A 22,012-nucleotide genomic window follows, 5' to 3' on the forward strand; every position below is an offset into this window, starting at 1 on the left:
ACTCAATGATATCGTAAATTAATCTAATATTTTGCCCAATAAAGCGCTTTTTCAGATAGGCTGTTTGGTCATGATTAATAATCCTACCTAGAACGGGTTGTAGTCTGGCAGAAAGAACAAAGGCGATAATCTTATAATCCAAATTAAGAAGACTTATCGGTCTCCAGTTTTCAAGTCTGTCTCGTTCATTCTTTTTATGAATTAAACGGAGGAGGGCATGTCTTTGTGTATATGATAATTTACCATCTTGCATGCATTTGCATATGGTTTCATGAACTATAGGGCCAACACAATCCCAGAATTCCTTATAGAATTCCGCTGTTAACCCATCACTCCCAGGGGCTTTATCATTTCTTAAACTGGCAACAACTTTAGTGCATTCACTATATGAAATTGGCATGTCCAGCAGTATTTTTTCCTGGGCATTTACACTATTCTCGACAATGATATTATTTAAATAAGTATTGACACTATCACTAGAAACCTTATTTGATGAGTATAATTGATGATAAAAACCCCGAGTGGCATTTAATATATCCTCAGGATTTTGTAATGTGGTCTCGCCATCCTTCAGACTTACAATATCATTTTTAGAGCTGCGCTTTTTTTCAAGATTTAGAAAGTACTTAGTCGGCTTATCACTTTCTGCATACCATTTTGCTCTGGCCCTTACTTTGGCACCCTTTACCTGATCAGCATAGAGTTGCTCAATCTCAAACTTCACTTTTTCATACTCATTTAGGACCATCGAGTCAAGGTTTGAGTCTATTTTCTTTTCAAGCTCTACAAGTTTTTGTTCTAGCACAGGTAGGCGGTCACGCTTTTCTTGTGCACGTGATTTGGAAAAGTTGATAGAGAAATCCCTTATGCGGGTTTTACAGAGTTCCCAAGTTAAATCAATGGGACAACTACGACTTTCTATTTTTGTTTTTTCAATTACATTGATTATACCTTCTTTGTATTTTTCTACTTGTAGTAGATTTGCATTCAATTTCCAGACTCCCGGTCCTCTTGGAAAATCGGAAATCTTAACGGAGACAAAAACAGCACGGTGATCAGTGAGGATGGCTGGCTGGATTTTACAAAAATTAACACTTTCCATGAGAGTTTTCGGAATAAAAAAAATCAAGCCTTGACAGGACTAATGGTGTCTTTTGACGAAAAGTAAATTCTGATACATTAGGATTTTTAGAGCGCCACACATCAACAACTTTCAAAGACGAACAAAATGATTTAAGAGCAGTTATTGAACTCGAAGCAAAATTAAGACTTCCGCCTTTTTTATCCTTGAACTTGTCGAGAAAACAATTAAAATCACCAGCAATTATAAGATTGTGTATCACATTGGAAAAAATCCAATTTGGAGTATTCTGGAGAAAAATATTTCTCTCCTTTGGCCTATTAGGAGCATAGATATTTACAAACGTGAAGTGATTCTCAAAAATTTTGCAATTTACCAGCAACTTTCTGCCATCAGAATCGTTTTCTGTAGACGTAACAATAACATTGATATCAGGATGAAACAAAATAGCAACACCCCTGCTATTTGAGGTTCCAAAGCAATGAAAAGCTTGACCTTTCCAAGAATACTGAAAATCAGACAAAATGTCTTCAGTGATGTGCGTTTCCTGCAAGAAAACGACATGAACCCGTTGTTTAAGAACCCATCGAAGCAGTGATTCACGTTTAATTGTGTCACGAAGACCTCGAACATTTAGAGTTAGACATTTCAGTTCATGGTCATTCATTGTAAGACGAAAAGATGCAAGTTATATACAAATTGATGGCTTACGGTGGTTTATCTCGTTTAGGAGATTGTTGTGAGTCAGGGGGTGATTGTAGTGGACGCTTCCTTCTCGGTGACGCGGTGCCCTGTTCTAGCACGGCATGTTTCGACGATTGAGTATTGCGCTGATGACGCAGGAAGGTTACAATCGATGTTTGTGGTATTGTTTCGAGGGACCTCGTGCGTCTAATGGTGGCACTCGTATTGGACGATGTTGCGAGAACATCTGTCCCCGTAGTCCTGACAGGTGTTTCATTTGCGGCGCTTCTTTGCTGCATCGCGTCTTGGGTTGTATTTCGTTTATCCGCGTTCTTACTTTTCTTCTTCTTTTTCTTCGATTTTTTCTTGCCATTCTCCACCGTATCATCATCCCGCGCGACGGTAGACGCATCATGATCGTCGGCTGGAGCACTTTCAACATTCTGTACATACTGTTTATCAATAAACGATTCTAGGTCAGATATAGTGGTAGATGATATCGATGATTTTTCTGACCGATTCTCGGTTATCTTATGCTCGACATTTTCCATCTCAGTAGCCGTCGCATCAGTACTAGTTGCGTCGTTCTCATCGGGTTCATCACTCTCATCAGGTTCATCACTGAACTCGGCAGCTCCAGCATTGTTCTGTGTTCTGCTAATAGGCTGCACAGATGACGTGTCCTGACGCTCTTGCTGACTGGCTGACGTTACACTTTCTCGATAGTTTTCATTTGTTGTTTTTGTCCTCTATAATAAATTCTAATGTTATTAGATTTTCCCATTTTGATATTATGAGTTGGAATCGGTCGGGCGACAGATTTTACGAACACATAGCGATTTCCGGTATAGCAGTCCGTTAGCTTGCCATTGACACGGAGCTGTTCATGGTTTATTCCAGTAATCTCGCATCCGTACTTTTGAAGCCCAGCATGAATTATTGAGTTATCTGCCGAAAAAGGCAAACCTTTGAGGGTTAGCCGTACACCTTCAGAGCGACGAATAAATGGATTGCGTTCTCTAATTTGTATGAGTTTACCTCTCAAAACAATACCTGAAGCCATGATCCGCATACGGTTTTCCAGTCCGTCAATATAAATGCGACAGAGGCCACCAGCAAACTGTATACAGCGAAGGAACTCTGTAGAAATTGAGCCACTTGCGCTGATATAGACCTCTTCATGTGTTAGATAGAGTTCGGTATTTCGTTGTTTCTCTGGAAAGACATCGTTGAAAGTGAAGAACAACGGGTCTTACGTCATCGTTGCCACGTTCTTCCATGCTGTTTCTCTTGGTTCAGACTTCTTTTTTGAAGTATGGATATCTAGCTTGATAAGCAAATTTTCGAGAAATTTAAGCGTAGATTCAACTCTAGGGTATTTACAATACACCTGAGAGTGATTTTGGACGAGAAAATTTGTAGTAATACAACAGTAATCTTGAATCAACCTGAGCGCTGCGTTCGATAGCCGTGGCTTAGTCGAGCCTCGTTCTGGTCCGTCTGTTTAATAAGTTGAGACTGTACATACTCAGAGAAAGCACACTGAAGAGACAAATGTTTGAAACTTAAGGTGGTTGGAAAGGCTAGAGCGTCAGTTATAAATTTCAACAAAACTATTAAAATATAAAAGTAGTCAACATTCTCTGTGGAATAAAAAAAACTAGACATTTGGGCACAAAGGCATTGCAGAGTTATAGGCTGTTAAAACTTTTGAAAAACTGACCAAATAAGAAGAAGTTGGGGAGTCCTTAGTGTATTAACTATGGTAGAGGTCCCCTAGCTGTTAATAAAATGTTTGAAAAGGGAAAGTCATTATTTGCTGTTTTCAGGAAAGTTTGACAAGGTGGTGCTGGCATTCAGAGTGAGTGACTGCTATTGTAAATGCATTTTTAGATTCTTTGAGTGTCAAAGAGGTGTCAAAAGTGAGATTAACCAAAAAAACTGCTCTATGACTTCAAAAGAGGGGTGCAAATATGGCTTGTTTTCAACATTTTTGACAATATAGCAGTTTTCCTACATAATTGTATACCAATTTAATCCAACTTTGAAATGAGATATGGACATGAAATTTTTACAGCCTATTAACAAGGTTACAGATAAGATTTGTACGGCACAATTTTCCTGTATTTGAAGTACTTTTTGAAAAATCACATTTTGAAATTTGAAAGAATTTTAATGATTTTTTGATATATAAACCCATGTAAAATCTTAAAAACAATTTTATTTACAAATCCTGCCGTACAAATCTTACAATAAATAGTGTCAACATATTTATAACTAATTTGGTAATATTGATACTATCCAATTATTATTAAATTCAAATATGTAAAAAAAATATGAAAAATTAAATTTTAATATTTACTGGTGTCATATTTCAAAATCATGGCTGCAAATATACAATTTTTATATTCTTTGGAGAAAATATTAACTAAGGGAGTTATCCTGAAAATTTGAACTAAATATCTTGATTCTAACACTTGAAACTTGACATTAACTCTGAGAAAAGAATTGGTGCAAAAATAGCCTTTCCAACCACCTTAAGAAGTTCAAGGTCATCAAAAGCATTATAAGGAATCATGTTACACTTTCATTGCACTGTTTACACAGATTGCATAATTGCTATAAATAGCACATGAGGAATCTTTATACAGCCCAGCTTTACCATAAAAACCCTATCACTTTGACCACTCTTTTAATTGACCACTCTATTTTTTTCCTCAAAAAGTAATTTTATTTTATCCTTACCAAGTCAACCATAAATGGAAATTAGAACTTTCTCTATCTCTATCTCTATCTCTATCTCTATTGACTATTTTGAGCAATTTCTTTTAGATAACATACAGGGCACAATAAATGACGGTTCAGAATATGTCAAAGTTGGGATTCAGGAAAGTTGCCTTTACATGTTTTAATCCTCCAAGATGGTAAGCATTTCACTATGAACTGTCAAAAAAAGTTGAACTTTCTGATAATTCTACACTAAAATTATTTTGGCTTTGATGATTTCCTAATTAATTCAATTATTTAAAATCATATTAATTATTTTTTCTGGGTGAATTGATAGGGTTTATACAGTACAAGAATTACATACAATGTCAGTCAAATTTTGACCAAAAATGACAAAAAAATTCCTTAAAAATACAGATTTGCATATTTCATCACAATTTGAACAAGTCTAAGTTGGGTTACCCCTAGGGACCTGTATACCAAATAACAAAGCTGTCTGACCGGCAGTTATGAAGAAGAAGATTTTTTACCAAAAACACCTCTTTTGGCATTAATTTGCCTATTTTCAACAATATCAAAAAATTAAAAAAAACAGTTTCTCAAAATTGTATTTTTCATCTACACAACAAATATCAAATCAGTAAGTACTGCGGTTCTCAAGATATTTGAGTGGACGGACGCCTCACAAACGGACATACATACATACATACATACATACATACATACATACATACATACATACATACATACAGACTGACGACGGACGCCGGACGGATACCCATCCCAATAGCTTCTATAGACTATAGTCTATAGTAGCTAATAAAAATTGGGGGTCACCTTGCAAATTTTTATCGATATTTGAAATTCAAAATGGCTGCCATCCCTGTGTAAACTCTATGGAGAAAAATTAAAATTTTCGATTTTTGAAAAACTAAGATGGTGAAAAGTTTTCTTACACCAAGTAGTAGATCAGAAAAGGATTGTTCAAAATTGAGAGTCACAGTATCTGTCCCTGAGGCACATTCTCCTGACGTTCACCAAATTTGCATGGCATTGCAGCCAAAACATTTCACTAAAGACAAGATAATTTTCGTGTATTCATTATTTAAGTAATAATGTACAGCTTCATGGCCTATAGTGGGTGAAAGCAAACTTTGCACCACATAATGTACGAGGTGAAGCTGAGTACATTTTGGAGTGAAAAGTTTGCTTGAGTCCATTATGGGCCGGGATAAGAATTACAGTAAGATGTACAATGTACATGTACCAACCGAATCATTAGCTGTAGGTTGTCCAGATGGCACGTCTGTAGTACCGGATATACCCGTGACTTGCGGCACACCCTCAACAAAGGAAAAATTGACACAAAATCCATACGATTCCTCACTTGGTGGTACATATCCATAATAATGTTCTGTAGTTCGTCGGTCATCAGCAGGGAGGGTCCTTGTCTTTCTGTACATTTTTTTTAGTTCATTAGTCCACTCCTCTGCTTGAGTGTACTGTTTGATAACCTTAGGAGTAGTTGGAGTCGGTTCAGTGATAGTAACACGCGGTGTTTGGCCATACTGGTCCTCTAAGAATTGCTGCCATTCATCTGTACCCAAGAGATGTGGTAGTGAATGTTTACCGGGGTCAGGAGACCCTGGTGGGGTGATGATTGTAACAACTGGGCTTTTCACCGACAAATTTGATCGGCTCGTCATATTGATATCTGCTGCAGCTCCAACTGTCATTAAAGCTCCCTTGGTGATCCTGTCAGTAAAATCATTCATACTTCATTTACTGATCAACATCTTTCTATAATGAACACCTAATGTACATGTCAAAACATACGACTATGCACCATTGAAAACCAACATAATGATTCCAGCCTGGATTTCCATACACCATCACACTACCCCATATGCACATTTAAATGTCCATGTTCTTGCCACAAAAGTGATCCAGAAAAAACTCTAGTTCCATATGACGCTATAATGTCTCAATACACATAATACACTGTCATATTCCAGCTTTAATAATGTGCATTTCATACAAAAATTACTCTTCCTAGAATAAGCTTTTGCCAATATTTATACCACAAAGTTTTTTAATATCTCAGCTTATCTTTTTGACAACAGACTCCAGAAAAAAATAACCATCTGCTATTCCTGTTAATCCTTATTTCTCAGATCACAAACTATCACTTTGAAAATCATAGAGCAATATTTACATCATGCAAAACTGAAGAAAATTCACTTGGTCCAAGTTGCCTCTACTGTACCATAAACAATATCTGGGGACTGCAATGACAACAAATGATAGAGAATATCTATTGTAAAACGCTGAATAACCGATGGTTGCCATTGAATGTTCAAACAAGACCCGGTCCTGCAACTTACCAAAGGAAATAGACTCTTGCATTTGGAAATGAAAAAACTTCCTGACAATATCATGGCAATTCCAAAAGATAACCAATGCCATACGGTACGTAACTGCAGCACCTGTTAGTATTACTGTAACACAATCCATCACAAAGATGACCTCCAAACACGTGTTGCTAATTCAACAGGTGTCTGTTATCCCATTGGACAATATAGGTACTGTATCTATCTACCGAGGCAATACCTAAAACTCTATATCATTTGACACAGTAGGTGGTAATTTTGGATACCCTGGTAAACCTTCTTCTTGCTTATTAAAAAGCTGCTCTTCAACATCAGAATTTTTTTCCATTTGTGCCAAACAAGTGTCTTGTACAAATTAAACTATATATGCAATGTATATACAATGTTGACCTATTAATCTGGGGGACAACATGGCTAGAATTTAGGAGACTGAGTTTTGCTGGTACAGATCACTTCTATGTCATCATTGAGACAATGGAGATACAAACTGGACCATATTGTTACATACTGTACATGTAATGGCATCATATACCTGATGATGCTGAAAAAGTGACCGTGCCGTAGATAGCTTTTAATTGTAAAGTGTGTCATATTGCATGTGTCTGTTGTACCTTACTGTATAATTCAGCATTATTTGTAAATGTTCCTGTGTGACATAAATAATATTTGATAGCTAATCACCTGTAGAACATGAAATTTGTGTTCATTACAATGACAGGGCAGACGATGCCTAGAAGCACATTTGGTTGATTTCACACACTAAGCCACAGAAATTTCACAATAGGGATGTCCTCCTTTACATGTATGTTACAACTTACAAGTTGAGTGTCCTCTGGGACCACTTGAGACAACCTATGTTGAAAAGAGACTAGACAAATACCATAGGATGACAAAAACCCTGAATGCAAGCAAACCTGAATGCACAATGTCCATAAGGAAACATATCTAGAGGACTGAGAGCTGGTCATGATACAAGAGTGTAACCTATTACACTGAATTCTTATCTTGTGCTGTACACATCTTCAATTTTAGAGTTCTTCTGTTTTTAGAGATAAAGTTTGTGGATTCTCAGCAGGGATTTTTCTGCACAGACTTGAATGGCTTATCACTTGATATAATAAACTTGTATTTGTACAAATCAAAGACTATGCTGTTGACAGTTTTAACGTTACACTGTTACTGTACATCTTACTAACTAAACCCCAGCTCAAAAAAGGCAGGGATTGGGATTAACTTAAGTTTTCAGAAGATTATGAGGCGTTTCTATCTTTTATTTTCCTTTGAAATTGTAATTGTGATATAAATATGTTGTTTGATTTTTGGAATGAGTCCAAAGGGTTTTAACAATGCAGACAGAAGATTTGGTTTTCCATTCATATATTTTTTCAAGTACCTGTTCTTGTGTCAGATCTATAAGGTTGTCATTAGAAAGAACTTGTATATCACATGATGTGCATGTACTGCATATGTAGCATGTATCAAACACAAAGCTACTATTCACATTAACTATATACTGTATATACCTCTATTAATAGCTGTAGCATGATGCATTACACATGTAAGTATCCTTCATTAACTAGTTAAAATGGTCAAAGAAGGAAGAAGCATATGATACACTACAAATGAGCATAAATTCAGAGTCTTAAATTTGGATTTCATAAGATAGATACCCTGCCGTATTCATGGTATCCTCATTATCAAAGCCATTGAAAATCCTTAAATGTTCTCTTCTTTTCTAATCACAATCAAGCTGAATATTTTATCAAGGATTACTGTAACTGTTTTGATAATCTGTGAGATTACACAGCAACAACAGATAAGCCAGAGTACATGGAATGACAAGTCAAGTGGTTTTGCATACAGTCAGCTTTAGTTGATGATAAATTTTATCAAGCAGTTGCCATGGCAATATATCCATCATTTTACACTGCCAGCAATTTTGTACAAATTTTCTAGTTCATTTCATCAAAACTGTCATGATCAATGTACAACAGGCATGTCAGAAATGATCCATCTGCTATGTAACATGAATTTGTCAAACTGATTTCAAAGCTGTACACAGCTGATTAACCCTTTGAGTGCCAGTCTATTTTTGTCCCCTTTATAAAATAAACCCAAGTCAATTTTTCTCAGATCTTTGCCAAAATTTTGAGAAAAAACTGTAGCCAATGAAATGTGATGTACATTTGGTCCAAAATTATAAAAAAGTTACAGAAAAATTAATACAAATTGGTAAAATTTGCACTAAAATTTTGGCGGGAGCAAAATACATCACTCAAAGGATTAAATCAAGGATTATGCAAGTACATGGGATGCTTTCAACTGCCTAAGGGTCATTTCACAAATTGGCTATCTTCCGATCAAGGGTTTGTACTTGTAAAATTATTCATTTGGTTCTGTATTCAAAATTTTGCCTCCTGCATAACTCAAAGACTTCACTTTTATTTGAAAATTTATCAACTTCCGATACCAGCGATTTATTTATGTGAAAACAGAGTCACTTTATTTGATATTTATCATTAAGTTCAAACCTTTATAATTCAATTGCATTTAAAAGTTCATTGTTTTTTATTTATAATTTATAATAAAATGTCAAAGTTCATGGTTTAATCCTTGAAGGATAGCTTTATTGAAATATTGAAATGTGGATGAAATAGAAAACTGCTGCAGGCAAGTACTACAATATGTATGATTCAACACTGAGCAGGTATCATCTAGATTAAAAAACCCACTTTCTTATGTCTTGAAAATTTCATATCCATCAAATTACTCTGAACATTAGGCTAATCATTGAATGCTAAATGTATTCATGAAACCTATTAATGACACTACATCTTGCTGAAGGCACATTATCAAATATCTTCTTTCAATAATGTCAACTGTACAGAGTTGAAAGCAAGGCCAGACATACAGTATACCATACATGTGCAAGTATTTTATTTATTCCATTACGCTGACAGCATTACTGATTAATAGATATTTAAGACTATATACCTAGAAAATTGGAATAGTTCATTTTGCAGAAGGTGACACAGCATCAGTAGGGCCCAGTTTGTTCCATTTTACAATGAGGTACAAAATGTTTGGATGAAAAAACTATAAATCAGTACACTGTATTTATGTGAAAAGAGAAAATATTTCTCACAATGTAAAATACCTTTGGCTTTGGCTGAGAAAGGTTACATTTAGGGTCAATGAATCATGGTTTCTGAGCATTACTTGTAAGACTGAAGTCAGGTAATCTCTAGTCTGGGAATTGTCACGGAAGAACTACGGAATTGTTAACAAATTGGCAACAGCACAAGCCCATTTATCAATCTATGAGCAAAGGAATGCCCCTTAACAAAATGAATGCCCAGAGGCCATGCTTAGAGCCGTCAATGCAGAGTCTTCAATGGGTAATTTATATTCATTGATTTCGTACAGCCAGACTTAAAATCCTTGTTGATGTCCCTATGTGCACCATTCAAAATAGTAATTTGTGTAAATCCAAGATCCAAAGTCTTCTTACATCAAATGCCGCACACATTGAATCCAGCATAACATACGTTTTTTTATCATTTTTAATTGTATAGTGCACACACATTCATTTCTATATTCTTAAAAGTAATCAAAACACTTTAAAATTTATTAAAATGAATATATACTGTATTTACTGTTGTACCAGTACATGCATGTACATGTATGTATATATTGACATACAAACACACATGTACTGGTACAGGTATACAGAATACTGTATGTGTTTGTGTACATCTGTATATGAACATATTGGTGCATATAGCTACTGTCCATGTGTTTGTATTAAAGTTACATTTACCTTTGAATCTTTCTGTTTTGTGAAAATGATAAAATCTGTGATCCTAAGTGATGTATCAGGGAAATTTAAGGATGAGAAATTAGCTGCCAATGTTTTCCATAGTGTGATACACATTGATGTTAGGGGCCATGGATAATTAAAATATGCGCACCGTAAATGCAAATAAGTGTGTTGGGCGTCAACCATCCACCCCCTCCCCTCCTAAACAAAAGTTTGGAAGTGTGAAAATCCAACTTAGCCTCATTCTGTATCATACCTACAATCAGTCATTACATGGCTATGAATATACAGTGTTTTCAATCAGGTTTGAACCCATAATATATGACATCCAGTCACCTAGCAGAGAAGCGACAGACAGAACTGCTTGGCCAAATCATGCATCACGTATACATGTACGCTCCCACCACCCCTGGTGTAGCCCCTCTAAAATCAATCCTTGTTCAGCATCAACACAACAATGATGCAATGAAATAAATTGAAAGTGTATCCAAAATGATCGTTATGTTTATTTTACACTATGCACTGAACCACATGTATGTCAAAATAATGGTGTATTGGCCTTGTATGCACCAAGCAACAATTTAGCTCGACATTTTGCAATAAAGTAAAACATGGAGTGAGATGTTGCGATATAAAAACATGTAGAGTGATTTTTGCACACAGTAATGGAAATACAGACAACCCCCTCCCCTTTAAACGTGGAAGTTGCGTTTGCTGTGCGCGTGTTTTAATTATCAATGGCCCCTTATCTAATGGATTCAGCCGTTGATACTTTCAGTGTAATATTTCCACTACAGTGGATTACAATCTTGCTACTTACAAACTGCACTGCATGAATATTTCCTTTGCAAGATTTTGAAGCTTATAAGCTCAAGTTATCTCCGTTTGACGTTTCCGAAGCATTTCAGAAAAGTCAATAGCAGTGCCTTCACCTAACTTTGCAATACCATTATCGCCATGGATACAGCTTCATCTCATACATATGATACATGCAGATATATACATTGTACATTGTATGGTACGAAACTTAATCATTTTAATGTTTAAATAGGCCTCCATGGTTATAATGAACCCTATGATAAACAAGACCAAGGCTCCCATTTAGCACATTTCATTCACCTTCATAATTACAAGTGACAAAAACTAAATTTCAGTTTTTTTTGCAATGAAATTCATGTGGTATACACCAGTAATGTATGTAATCTACCTACTGTACAGTACCCCTGGTACATGTGAGACAATTATTAACGCCAGCTGGCTTTTTACATTCTTGAGTGTACTGGTATGTGTAAAGCTGACTGAATACTGACATGTACTGGTATGTACCGTAATTTAGAAGTTATTTAACATGTTGTATGTAAATGTCTTTCAGAGGATTGGTTTTGGTTTGTAAACAAATACAAATAAAGTACAATGATGTTCCTGAGAATAGGCATTTAGAGACAGGATCTACAAATAATACTGAAAGTTAATTTGTGATTTCCTTGTCAACAGACTTGTCAAAATTGTTTCTTTGAGGTAGATGCAACAGTTATGAGGATAATGACTGAAGATTGTAGCAGTCAGCAAACTCCAGCACGAACTCTGACAACACCTTTTTTAATGAGTCATTCATTTTAATTCTATGGTACATGTACCTGGGTACATGTATGCATAAAATGAAGGTGTACCACTGAACACACATGACATAATTACAGTACTCTATGGTATTTGTGTGGTTCCTTACAACTGACCATGTCTTTGGTTTCTAGTTACAGATAAGTGTACTTTGTTTGATTATGTATCTTAGAATTGTAAGTTAGATATTTGTATTGAGATTCATACAAGGATTAGAGAAGTCTAGGATGTGTCTGGCCTTTCAGCATCCGGGATATTTTGAGGTACAGAAATACAGGAAAGATTCTAGATTGGGATTAGAGCAGACGCTAGCTTCTGTGAACTCAGAAAGTTATTAAAGACACAGTTGTAGAAACTGAAAAGTTATAGGCAAGAATTTGTCACTTTACTTGCAACAGAATTTTAATTTTAGAGTTGTTGTGAAATATTGATAACTGTTTTAATCATTCATTGTTTTCCTGTGATGATGTATAAATTGCTATCTTTGTCTTCAAAGAAGAACAAGATCTAATTCATGTATTGTACGCATAGAGCTGCCTCAATCCTCACTTTTCGTAAATGCAGGTAGACATACATTTGTAAGTCTGTGTATATTCTGTATGTTTGCTAGTTGATTGTAATATAACTGAAAACACTCTGACGTCACTAATTTGATATTCTATGATGTACCTGGCACTTTTACCTTTCATTTCCTGATACTATTGATCAAATATTGACTTGACTGCAGTTTACATATATTACATTTATAGTATCATACATCATAATACAATTTTCTATTCCAAGAGTATTAAAACCAGGTCAACAAAAATTGAACTTTACTTATCTATTTAATATTCAACTCTAAATAAACTATCACTTTTTAATATCTTCAGTTTAAATTAATGATTCATGAATTGTTTGATTCTGGTTTGAGTGTGGGAAGAATTAGAGAAATTATTTTTCAATTCTTTGCTGAATCAAAATTTAAATTGACTTTGACAAATAATCATAAATGAACAGTTGAAAGGAAAATACTATTTTGTTTGCTACTTGTTGACAATGTTGCAGTTCACAGTATCTTCATTGAGTTCTATATGACTTCTTGATACATGTACAATGTATATCATCCATTCAATCCACATTACTGCTTAAATAACTGGATAATTTTGAAATATTGATCTTAAAGGCAAATTTTGTTGTTGATTTTCCTAACTTGAATTTGTAATGGTTTTGGAGATGTTCATAGCAGCAAAAACAATGTACAACAACTGTCAACTTTGCATACGTAGGGAGGGTACTGTGTACTTACAATTTCAATGATTTTTCCCACACTCACATAGCACTTGTTCATTATCACCTTCAAGGGTGCAAGAACACGGCGCATTCTTTTCACCCTGGTGACTACCTTGGATAATTATCACAATCTTCTTTAAGACTTACCAATACAGTACACATGTATGGCTTATAGTAGCTTTACTTTGTGTTGTTATGCTAACTGTAACCATATCCCTGTACAGTGTGTACTAATGTCATGTAAATAGCTGTAACTGTTTCCATGGACCCTATAGAAGGCTATGCACTGTTTGATGATTATCATTGAAAGGATAATCCTATTGTTGACCCTGACAATACACAAGAAAAGGCAGCATTGTGTCTTTGCTTTGTATCACTGTTTCAGGTCATAAAATACATGTACATTACATGCCGTTGGTGTTTTCTGGTAAACAGTAAGTTTGGTTTGTTGGCTTTAAAAGCTTGAATGAAATGCCTCTGAAACATGACAAATGTTAAAGAATGGATCTTTTTTGTTGTACATAAAGGCCCACTATTCATATATTCCAGGCAAGGGAAGCAACTGTATGTCTGTCTGCATGTCTATCAGACTTGTAAATTTAATACACATCCTGAACCAATTTCATCCAAAATTGGCGTAAAGATAATGTACCGGTACTACAATACGCACATGCAATGCCACTTTCTTATAAAGACAAGACTTAATAGTGAGACAGATGGCACTTTACTTACAATTTTTTTCATTTAAATGTATAGAACCATTATTCTGACAAGGCATTCAACAATTTTGTTCAAAATTATGCAAACGGATATTACAGAAATATATTATGACGTTAATGAGAGCACCAATTGATTGTAAAATACATGATTAAATTTCTACAGAAACCTGATATATGACAAAATAAAGCACAGGCGTACATTCTACAGAACTAGCATATACTTGTAATTGTGTCACTTTGTGAGATTTTTGTCTGTGAAAACAATTCGATTGACTGAAAGACTTTAGCAGTTTGAGAAAAGTCTGAAAATAAGTGTAGTAGTTTGATGATTATTTTTTAAGTTTCATTAAATCATACTCACTATTCATCAAAATACATCATTTTTTAATTGCATAAATTTTGTAGTGATGTGGCCAATTCCATGTGTAAAAGTTTACTTTCAATTGTACACATAACATTTTATTTATAATATATGATCACTAATTTCCCATGAGAAAACCTGCATATCCTTTCCATATATTAGGAGTTTTCATTTCATTAATTTAATCTGCTATCTACAAAGTACATGGCAAAGATATCATTCTCAGTGGTTACTGGAACCAGTAGACATTATGTACATTATAATGGTATGCACTGCAGGTTATAGGTTGAATTGACGCTACACTGAATTTACTTTTATGGTACATTACATGTACATGAATCAATCTCATGATCTAATACACTCTATGTACATGCCAGATCACTGGAAGACAGCGGTAATTCTCCATTGAGAACACCTTTGTAACATTGGTTGAACCAAAAAAGCTAAGGAAAGTTGTTCTTTTTTTAAAATAACAAAGAATCTTTCCTAGGATGACTGAGTACCAATTTTTAATTTCTTCTCTATTCTACATTTTACGGTATACCGGTACACTTCTTGTCTCAGTCAGCAAGAAAACCTTGCATTTTCCAAAAGATTTGTATTGGCTTCTGTTTGTCTTCACAAGTCATTTATCAAAGCCATATGTCTATCCTTGTCTCCTTAGTTCATATTTTCATCATTTAATATTGTGAGAAGATAGTCATATATTTCTTACATTGCAGTTTTTTACAAGTCCCTATTTCATCTATAATCATAGGGTTTGCTGAGACAACTGTCCTCATACTCAAACAACCAACTCTACTTCCTCTATCTTGTAATTTTACAACTAGTCATGTTCTCTTTAATTTTTGATCAATAAGGTCTATGTGACAATGTGACATATAATTAATGGTGTATGGTCACTAAGCCCCTTACTCTATGTACAACATTTGGTTTGAAACTTGTACACAAATATTTTGTGTACTGATCATTTCAACTACCTTTCTTAAAGTAACTTATGACCACACCATTGAATACTTGCTTTTATAAACCTAAAATTCAAATGTAATCTTGCCTTTGACATTGCCTATCTTAGAAATTTTACTGTCGTTTTTAAAATTCTTCTTGCTTTTATTTCAATGATAATTCTGACCCAAAGTCTTGTTGGCAAATATTGTTGGAAATATTTGTGAAGCTAATTTGTACATATTAACACGGAGGGTGTGGATACAAATCACTGACTGAGAGTACAAAAAATTAATAAATTTTACCATTCATCCAGATTAATGACTTTACTAAAAAATTTCACACATAGTTGTAGATACCAATGAAATATCTGAGAGGAAATATGTTTATTTCACACAAAATTTGTTGAGGACAAGTTTTGTGGCTATAAACTGGGAAAACTCATCAGCTGAAAGCTGTTCATATTCAGAGCATAATTATTTTCCATTGTTCAACCTACATGTACTTGTTATACATCCTTATGATCAAAATCTCTGTTTATTGTGTAATGAGATTCAAAGCTCTACAGACACTTCACAGTTACTGCAAAAGGAATGAAAAAATTCACCGATAGAGTTATTCCAATGAATGCCTTCATCTTCTGAATTCAAATCTTTCATTTATTTTGGGATCTATTTTGTGCAATCAAAGGTCTCAAAAAATCTTTGTTATTGTGTTCAGCATGAACACCTAAAAATCTTTGTACCCTGCACAATATGTTGGTTAATTTCTCTCTTTTATCATACTTTTCACAGATTTATCTTTTATAAAACTGAACATAATTATTAACTTTGAAGGGTGACTTTAAAACCTAAACTTATGTCACTGCCTGGAGTCTTGTTCAATCTTGCCTGCATACATGGACAACAGAAGCCTTTGCGGTTAAGGCTAAAGCTAAACAACTGAAGCCCTTGAAACCAAGGCAAGAGGCAGAACTCATAAAAAACAGGGAATTTCTGTGTTGTTTAAAATACTCTAGCATTACTTTCCCTGATAACAGTGGTAAAAAATATATGGAACAGCATTTGCAACTGGTTAATGTTGAAAACACTAATGAGAATACCGGAGTACAATGACTAGCTGCCTGATCATTGTTGTAAAGTATTGACTTAGGGAGATAGCTGGGTTTCTATCCATGGTAAGTCCTTAGTAACTTTTATTGTGATCTTTAGAGCAGCTACTGCTGGCCTGCTATGTAAATGTTGCACAGCAGAATGTTGACAATTTACTTACTTTATGAAACTCTAAACTGAATACCTGTGCTGTTTCATTAAAATAACCACTACATTTGACAGATATATAAGCTATGGATAATATATGCTATACCATATCATGCGGTAAGTATATTAACATTTTCAGTACAGCTATGTTAGGCTATGGATATTGTCAGAACAAAATATCTAATGACTCTTGCTCAATACATAGGGCATGTACATGGAGCCTTTTGTTAAAGAGATGAAATAATATCTGATCAATGGAAGATATATTGAAATAGCAATGTCTTTGTTTATGAAATACTTCATCATGACCAGCTCTCAATCAAACTGAAACAGCCACCAACTGCTGTCTTTCCTGAGTAGATATGAAACTCCACCACCAAAACACTATATGTCCAACTATCAATGAAAATACAAGACATGATCAGTTACCTCTCATAAATCTACACAATGAAATAGATATTTATCTATTCACCTGGATTTCACAGCTCAGATGACACCATAGACAGTAAATGACCACTGTTATTTAGTCATGTTTTCCTTCCATAGTTATCCTGTACCAGGTAGTACTCTGAGTTAATCCATGAGAAAATCGCTGACAACAATCACCTTGATAGCTGTGACTTATTGTGATTCCCCGGACTGTGACAACGGCTGATGGGTGTAGCTGCATGAACAATGTACCGTACGGACACACAATTGATGCTACCAGACTGAAATTGTTGTCCCAATAAATTCTTCCAGACTAGAATTGATGAACGGGAACAGCTGTGCTTCAAGTGATTGGATCAGAAGAAAAAAATTTAAATCCTTGGGAGGAATGTGAGTCGTCCGTCTGAGTAATTATGTTAAGCTCAGTTAGCCTTGACCACAATCAATGGCACTGTCACTTCAAAACATTGCCTCTCCAACTATACAGTCTATACATTTGTACATGGGTGACCTGAAAAGCAGTCACTGGCTGACAGCCAATGCCTACTCTGTGTGTGACAACACAAAGCCAATAGGTAGCGCCCACTAAATCCCGTTGCCTGGGTGCTAACCTGGTCGGTCTGCCTGGATTGTAAATTTCAAACAGCACAACACAATTAGTGCAATGTTGAATATTGGAGAAGGCCACTGGGTGCATTGATATCAGTTCCAATAATTATCACTTAGAGGTCACAGCTGGTTCAGCTTTCTAGTGCATAGATTATGTCAACTGATAGCTTGTACTTCACTGTTCATTCATTCAGTAATAGAAACTTGAATTCGTTTTACGTCAGGCACATCTCAGCCAGTGAAACAGACCAACTCATTTTACAGCCGCAGCACATTGCTTTCCAATACAAACAATTGATGGTTTAATAGAATTCTCAATTGTTCTTTCAAATCACTGAATTCATTCCAGTGTATACCTCACTACTTCTATAAGCTGTAGTCATAGTAACAGAGGTGAGCTCAGGCAAAAGTAAAACCTACACAGACCTAATCATTAAACACAACGTGAATACTGATTGAGTAAGAAATATTGCAGACTGTTTTTGACACTTGCTTTAGAAAGTTTCAATATATTCATTTCCATGATAATATGCTGTGTGACCAGTCTCCTTTATGTACTCAACCAGGTTCATGTACGGTACATGTGCGAGGTACAACATTTTATAGGCAAAATGGTTGTTTTTTATCCTTGTCCACGTTGATCAAGGCTTGCCACATCAGCATTTTTTTGCACATTCACTTGAAAAATTTAAGAGTAAAAAATAACAGTGCACTATGATAATGTAAAATACTTGTTGTTAATACATTGTACAATTATGAAGAGTGAACCCATCTTCTTGCCTGTCACACGTAGCAATGAAAGCACAGACCCACTTTATTGTACTTCAGCATGTAAAATGCAAGCACAGACCCATGCACTCACTTCAGTACTTCAGCATATAAAGAAACAATACTGTTTGTTCAAATGTTTGTAGTGGGACATGTCAACTTAATTAAATGAACCAAAAAAATAGCTTGAAAAAGAAAATAAAAGTCCAGTTCGTTGCATAATTTTGCAAGAAACCAAGCCTCTGGCTAAGTATTTTTAGCCTTATTTACCACAATGGATCAAAAGAAACATGGTAGACACTTATCTGTCATTGATGTTCAATGAAGTGTAATTTGTTAAAAAACAACCGAAGTCTGATAGTGATAGATAGGAAAGAAATGACATCAGTTATCAAGATTGCCTTGAGGGTTAAGAAACACTAAAGATATCACAGATTTATCCAGGGCAGTGTACACATAGCACTGTATCTCAAACTGCCTCTGCAGGGTGGACATCTGTCCACACAAAAAAAGCAACACAGACGACATCACGCCACTTCACGTGCACATTAATTTCTGACCAACAAAACCAGAAAAACACAGCTAGCAAACAATTCACACAAAGGCCATTTACTTGTTTAGTTTTTCTCAAAAGTGTTTGCATTGCCTAGGAACACAGGTTTGTGATGGGCACCACCCTAACAATTCAACTATCCTAACTATTGTTATCAATTGTCACTTGTCTTCCTCAGGTACATGTAAATGCAAAGCTACTATAGTACTAAAGGACAGTTAACCAGTGTAATCTTGACTAGACTCACTGTACCTCTGGACTTCCCCTCGTAAATGCCTTATGGGATGGAATACACAAATGATATACGTTCATGCAGAAAGGGTGAATGGGCTAGTTCTTTTGAGGGATTAGAGTACACCTACATGAACCTGTACATGTACCGGTACATGTAGATATCTTGAAGCTATACTGAAAAAGTTCTTCTTTGCTGTCAACCAAACATTTTGGAAATGTTGCAAAAGATGAACATGGTTACATGTTTAGTACTGAAATTCTCTGTTCGCTGTAAACCTGGCGATGATAATTTTATGATTGGCTCACTGTTACCTTGGCTTTGATCAAACCTCAGTGTTACCTTGGCTTTGATCAAACCTCAGTGTTACCTTGGCTTTGATCAAACCTCAGTGTTACCTTGGCTTTGATCAAACCTCAATGTTTACGACAGATAAGTCAGGAATCTTCATGGATAAATGGGTTTGAATAAGTCAAACACATGAAAGTGTTCATTTGTATTTCTTCACAGTGGCTGTGAAATCTGAAACAATTTTTGTCTCATTCACAGCATTGCAGCAACATACATATCTTCTTTAATACTGAATGCTGTACACCTGCAGACTGCTGTGTAGCAGATAATGACGCTGCACACAACATCTTGAGATAAACCAATTGTCATTGGCATGGTTTTCACAACCCTGCACTGTTTATTTGTTTGTCCAAAGGTGTCTCTGATTGACATTGTAACTTTTCAAGTCTGTTTTGTACAGGTGTAGGTGGTTGTACAAACATTTCCAAGGAATACTGGCATACCATGTATGACAAATTTTGAAATGCAGCACAATTGGAGATATATGGTAGACCTGATACTCAGGTGTATCACAAACAGACAATAGCTGATTGGTGGAGTAATGCACTGATCTACAAAGGAAAGGTCATTTCCATTCACCCCTATCATTGAGTTTTACACATTCAAGTTTCAGATAAACTGACAGAAAACTACCTGTACAGCTGCTGATTGTCAAACAGACTCAAATGTAAGATACAATTTAAGACAGAACTGATAAGTGACAACAGTGACAAAGTGTCAGACGGTGCCAATAAGTGACAAACTTTGGACAAAGTGTCAGACACACCCAATAAGTGACAAACTTGGGACAGTGTCAGACAGGTCCAATACATGATTGACAAATTGGTGAATGTACATGTATTGCTTGAGACACCTACATATGCCGATGAGAAAATGCTGTACAAAGGAATTGCTTTCAAAATTTGTGTTTCTTGTCAATACATGTCTCTCAGAAAGAATTAACTTATGACTGGTTATGATGTGCAGGAAGAACATCAGGTCAATATACTTTATGAAGAAAAACGTGAAAATGATTGACAACTTGTAATATTGTTAGAAAAGACACAAAGTAAGATTTGATGTCAATTTTGTCGAGTAAAGGAAACACAGCGCAGCATGTCCTGCAGTAGAACCAATGGTTACAATCTTTCAATTGATGACTTTATTGATTGATTATGACAGTACTTTGTTATACATGTATGTTCTGTTTTTTCCACTGTTTGTGTGCGTAAATTTTGCGATGTGTATGCGGTCCAAACTGCAATTTGGGATGGGAATTTTAAGCTTTTATGATGGTTGACTGTTGCTGACCATCCTCATATATGTTTTTGCTAACATATTTTCAGTCAGTAATATCATAGACAGATCTTTTACTAGTTGATGGTACAGTGTAAGCAACTGGCATCTAAGGTGACACAGATAACTTACATGTAGCACTAAGGCATTTGATAGAAATGACACTTTAGAAATGTTAAATTTACAAAAAACAGAGAGTATCAACTTTGTGTGAATACTTTAGTTTCCCTCACTCTACTAAAGACTGCAAAAAGAAAAAACATCATTTTCCCCCTTTGTGAAAATCATGACATTTACAGTGTCAAAATCGTGACATTTACCCTGTTCAGGTATTCCAATAAACTAGAAGTGTTGCATGCACAGTGCACAAGGTGGCCATGATAAACCTTATCAACGGTATACATGTAATGTCCAAAGGCGCCGCTACTAAAATTTCATTGTGTTTGCACACTGATACATCATTCTATCATGAAAGATATACAACCTGACAGTTTCATTACTATTGTCTTTGTCAAATGAATACAAAATTGTGATGTGTATTGTGAGTTATAATGTATTTGGACTAATCTAGATAAACATGATTTCCATATGTCAGGGTTTTCAAAGGATTTCAGCTTTTTTGACATTTAACTGTTTGCTGTCTTGTAATAGTCAACTTGTTTCTAAGATTTAATGGTATTAGTAACCATGATACTATGAAGAAGCACTTTGCAAATGTCTGAAGAGCAGTATACCAGGTCATTGGTCACAATATCTGTGAGCTCACGATGATCCTACTATATGAAGAAAGTCTCTAAGTCGACCTCCGCATACAAATCAGACATCAGTTGACATCAATTGTAGCCTTCATACTGGCTGGAAATTTATCTCAACACTTAAAGGTGGGTGTGGTTGTTGAAACATTGAAAGGAATATGTGTG

At 35.3% G+C, this 22,012-nt stretch overlaps 1 protein-coding gene across 5 annotated transcripts in view; it reads right to left on the reverse strand.

Moving 5' to 3' along the window:
- The window catches only part of LOC139136607 (nephrocystin-4-like), an 81,706-nt gene that overhangs the window by 49,852 nt on the left and 9,842 nt on the right, over positions 1 to 22,012 (reverse strand). For 2 of the 5 annotated variants that reach the window (XM_070704369.1, XM_070704368.1), the window contains exons 1-2: positions 17,348 to 17,487; positions 5,764 to 6,247 (exon numbers count right to left, since the gene is read on the reverse strand). The exons of 1 other annotated variant lie outside the window; for it this stretch is intronic. In XM_070704369.1, coding sequence (XP_070560470.1) covers positions 5,764 to 6,228 — 465 coding nt within the window. In that variant the 5' untranslated portion in view covers positions 6,229 to 6,247; positions 17,348 to 17,487. Of the gene's footprint in view, positions 1 to 5,763; positions 6,248 to 17,347; positions 17,813 to 22,012 lie in introns of those variants that run through there. 2 more of the 5 variants (XM_070704367.1, XM_070704366.1) reach the window with 2 other exon arrangements.

The sequence above is a fragment of the Ptychodera flava genome, chromosome 7 (assembly GCF_041260155.1).
Source record: "Ptychodera flava strain L36383 chromosome 7, AS_Pfla_20210202, whole genome shotgun sequence".
Taxonomy (NCBI): Eukaryota; Metazoa; Hemichordata; class Enteropneusta; family Ptychoderidae; genus Ptychodera; species Ptychodera flava.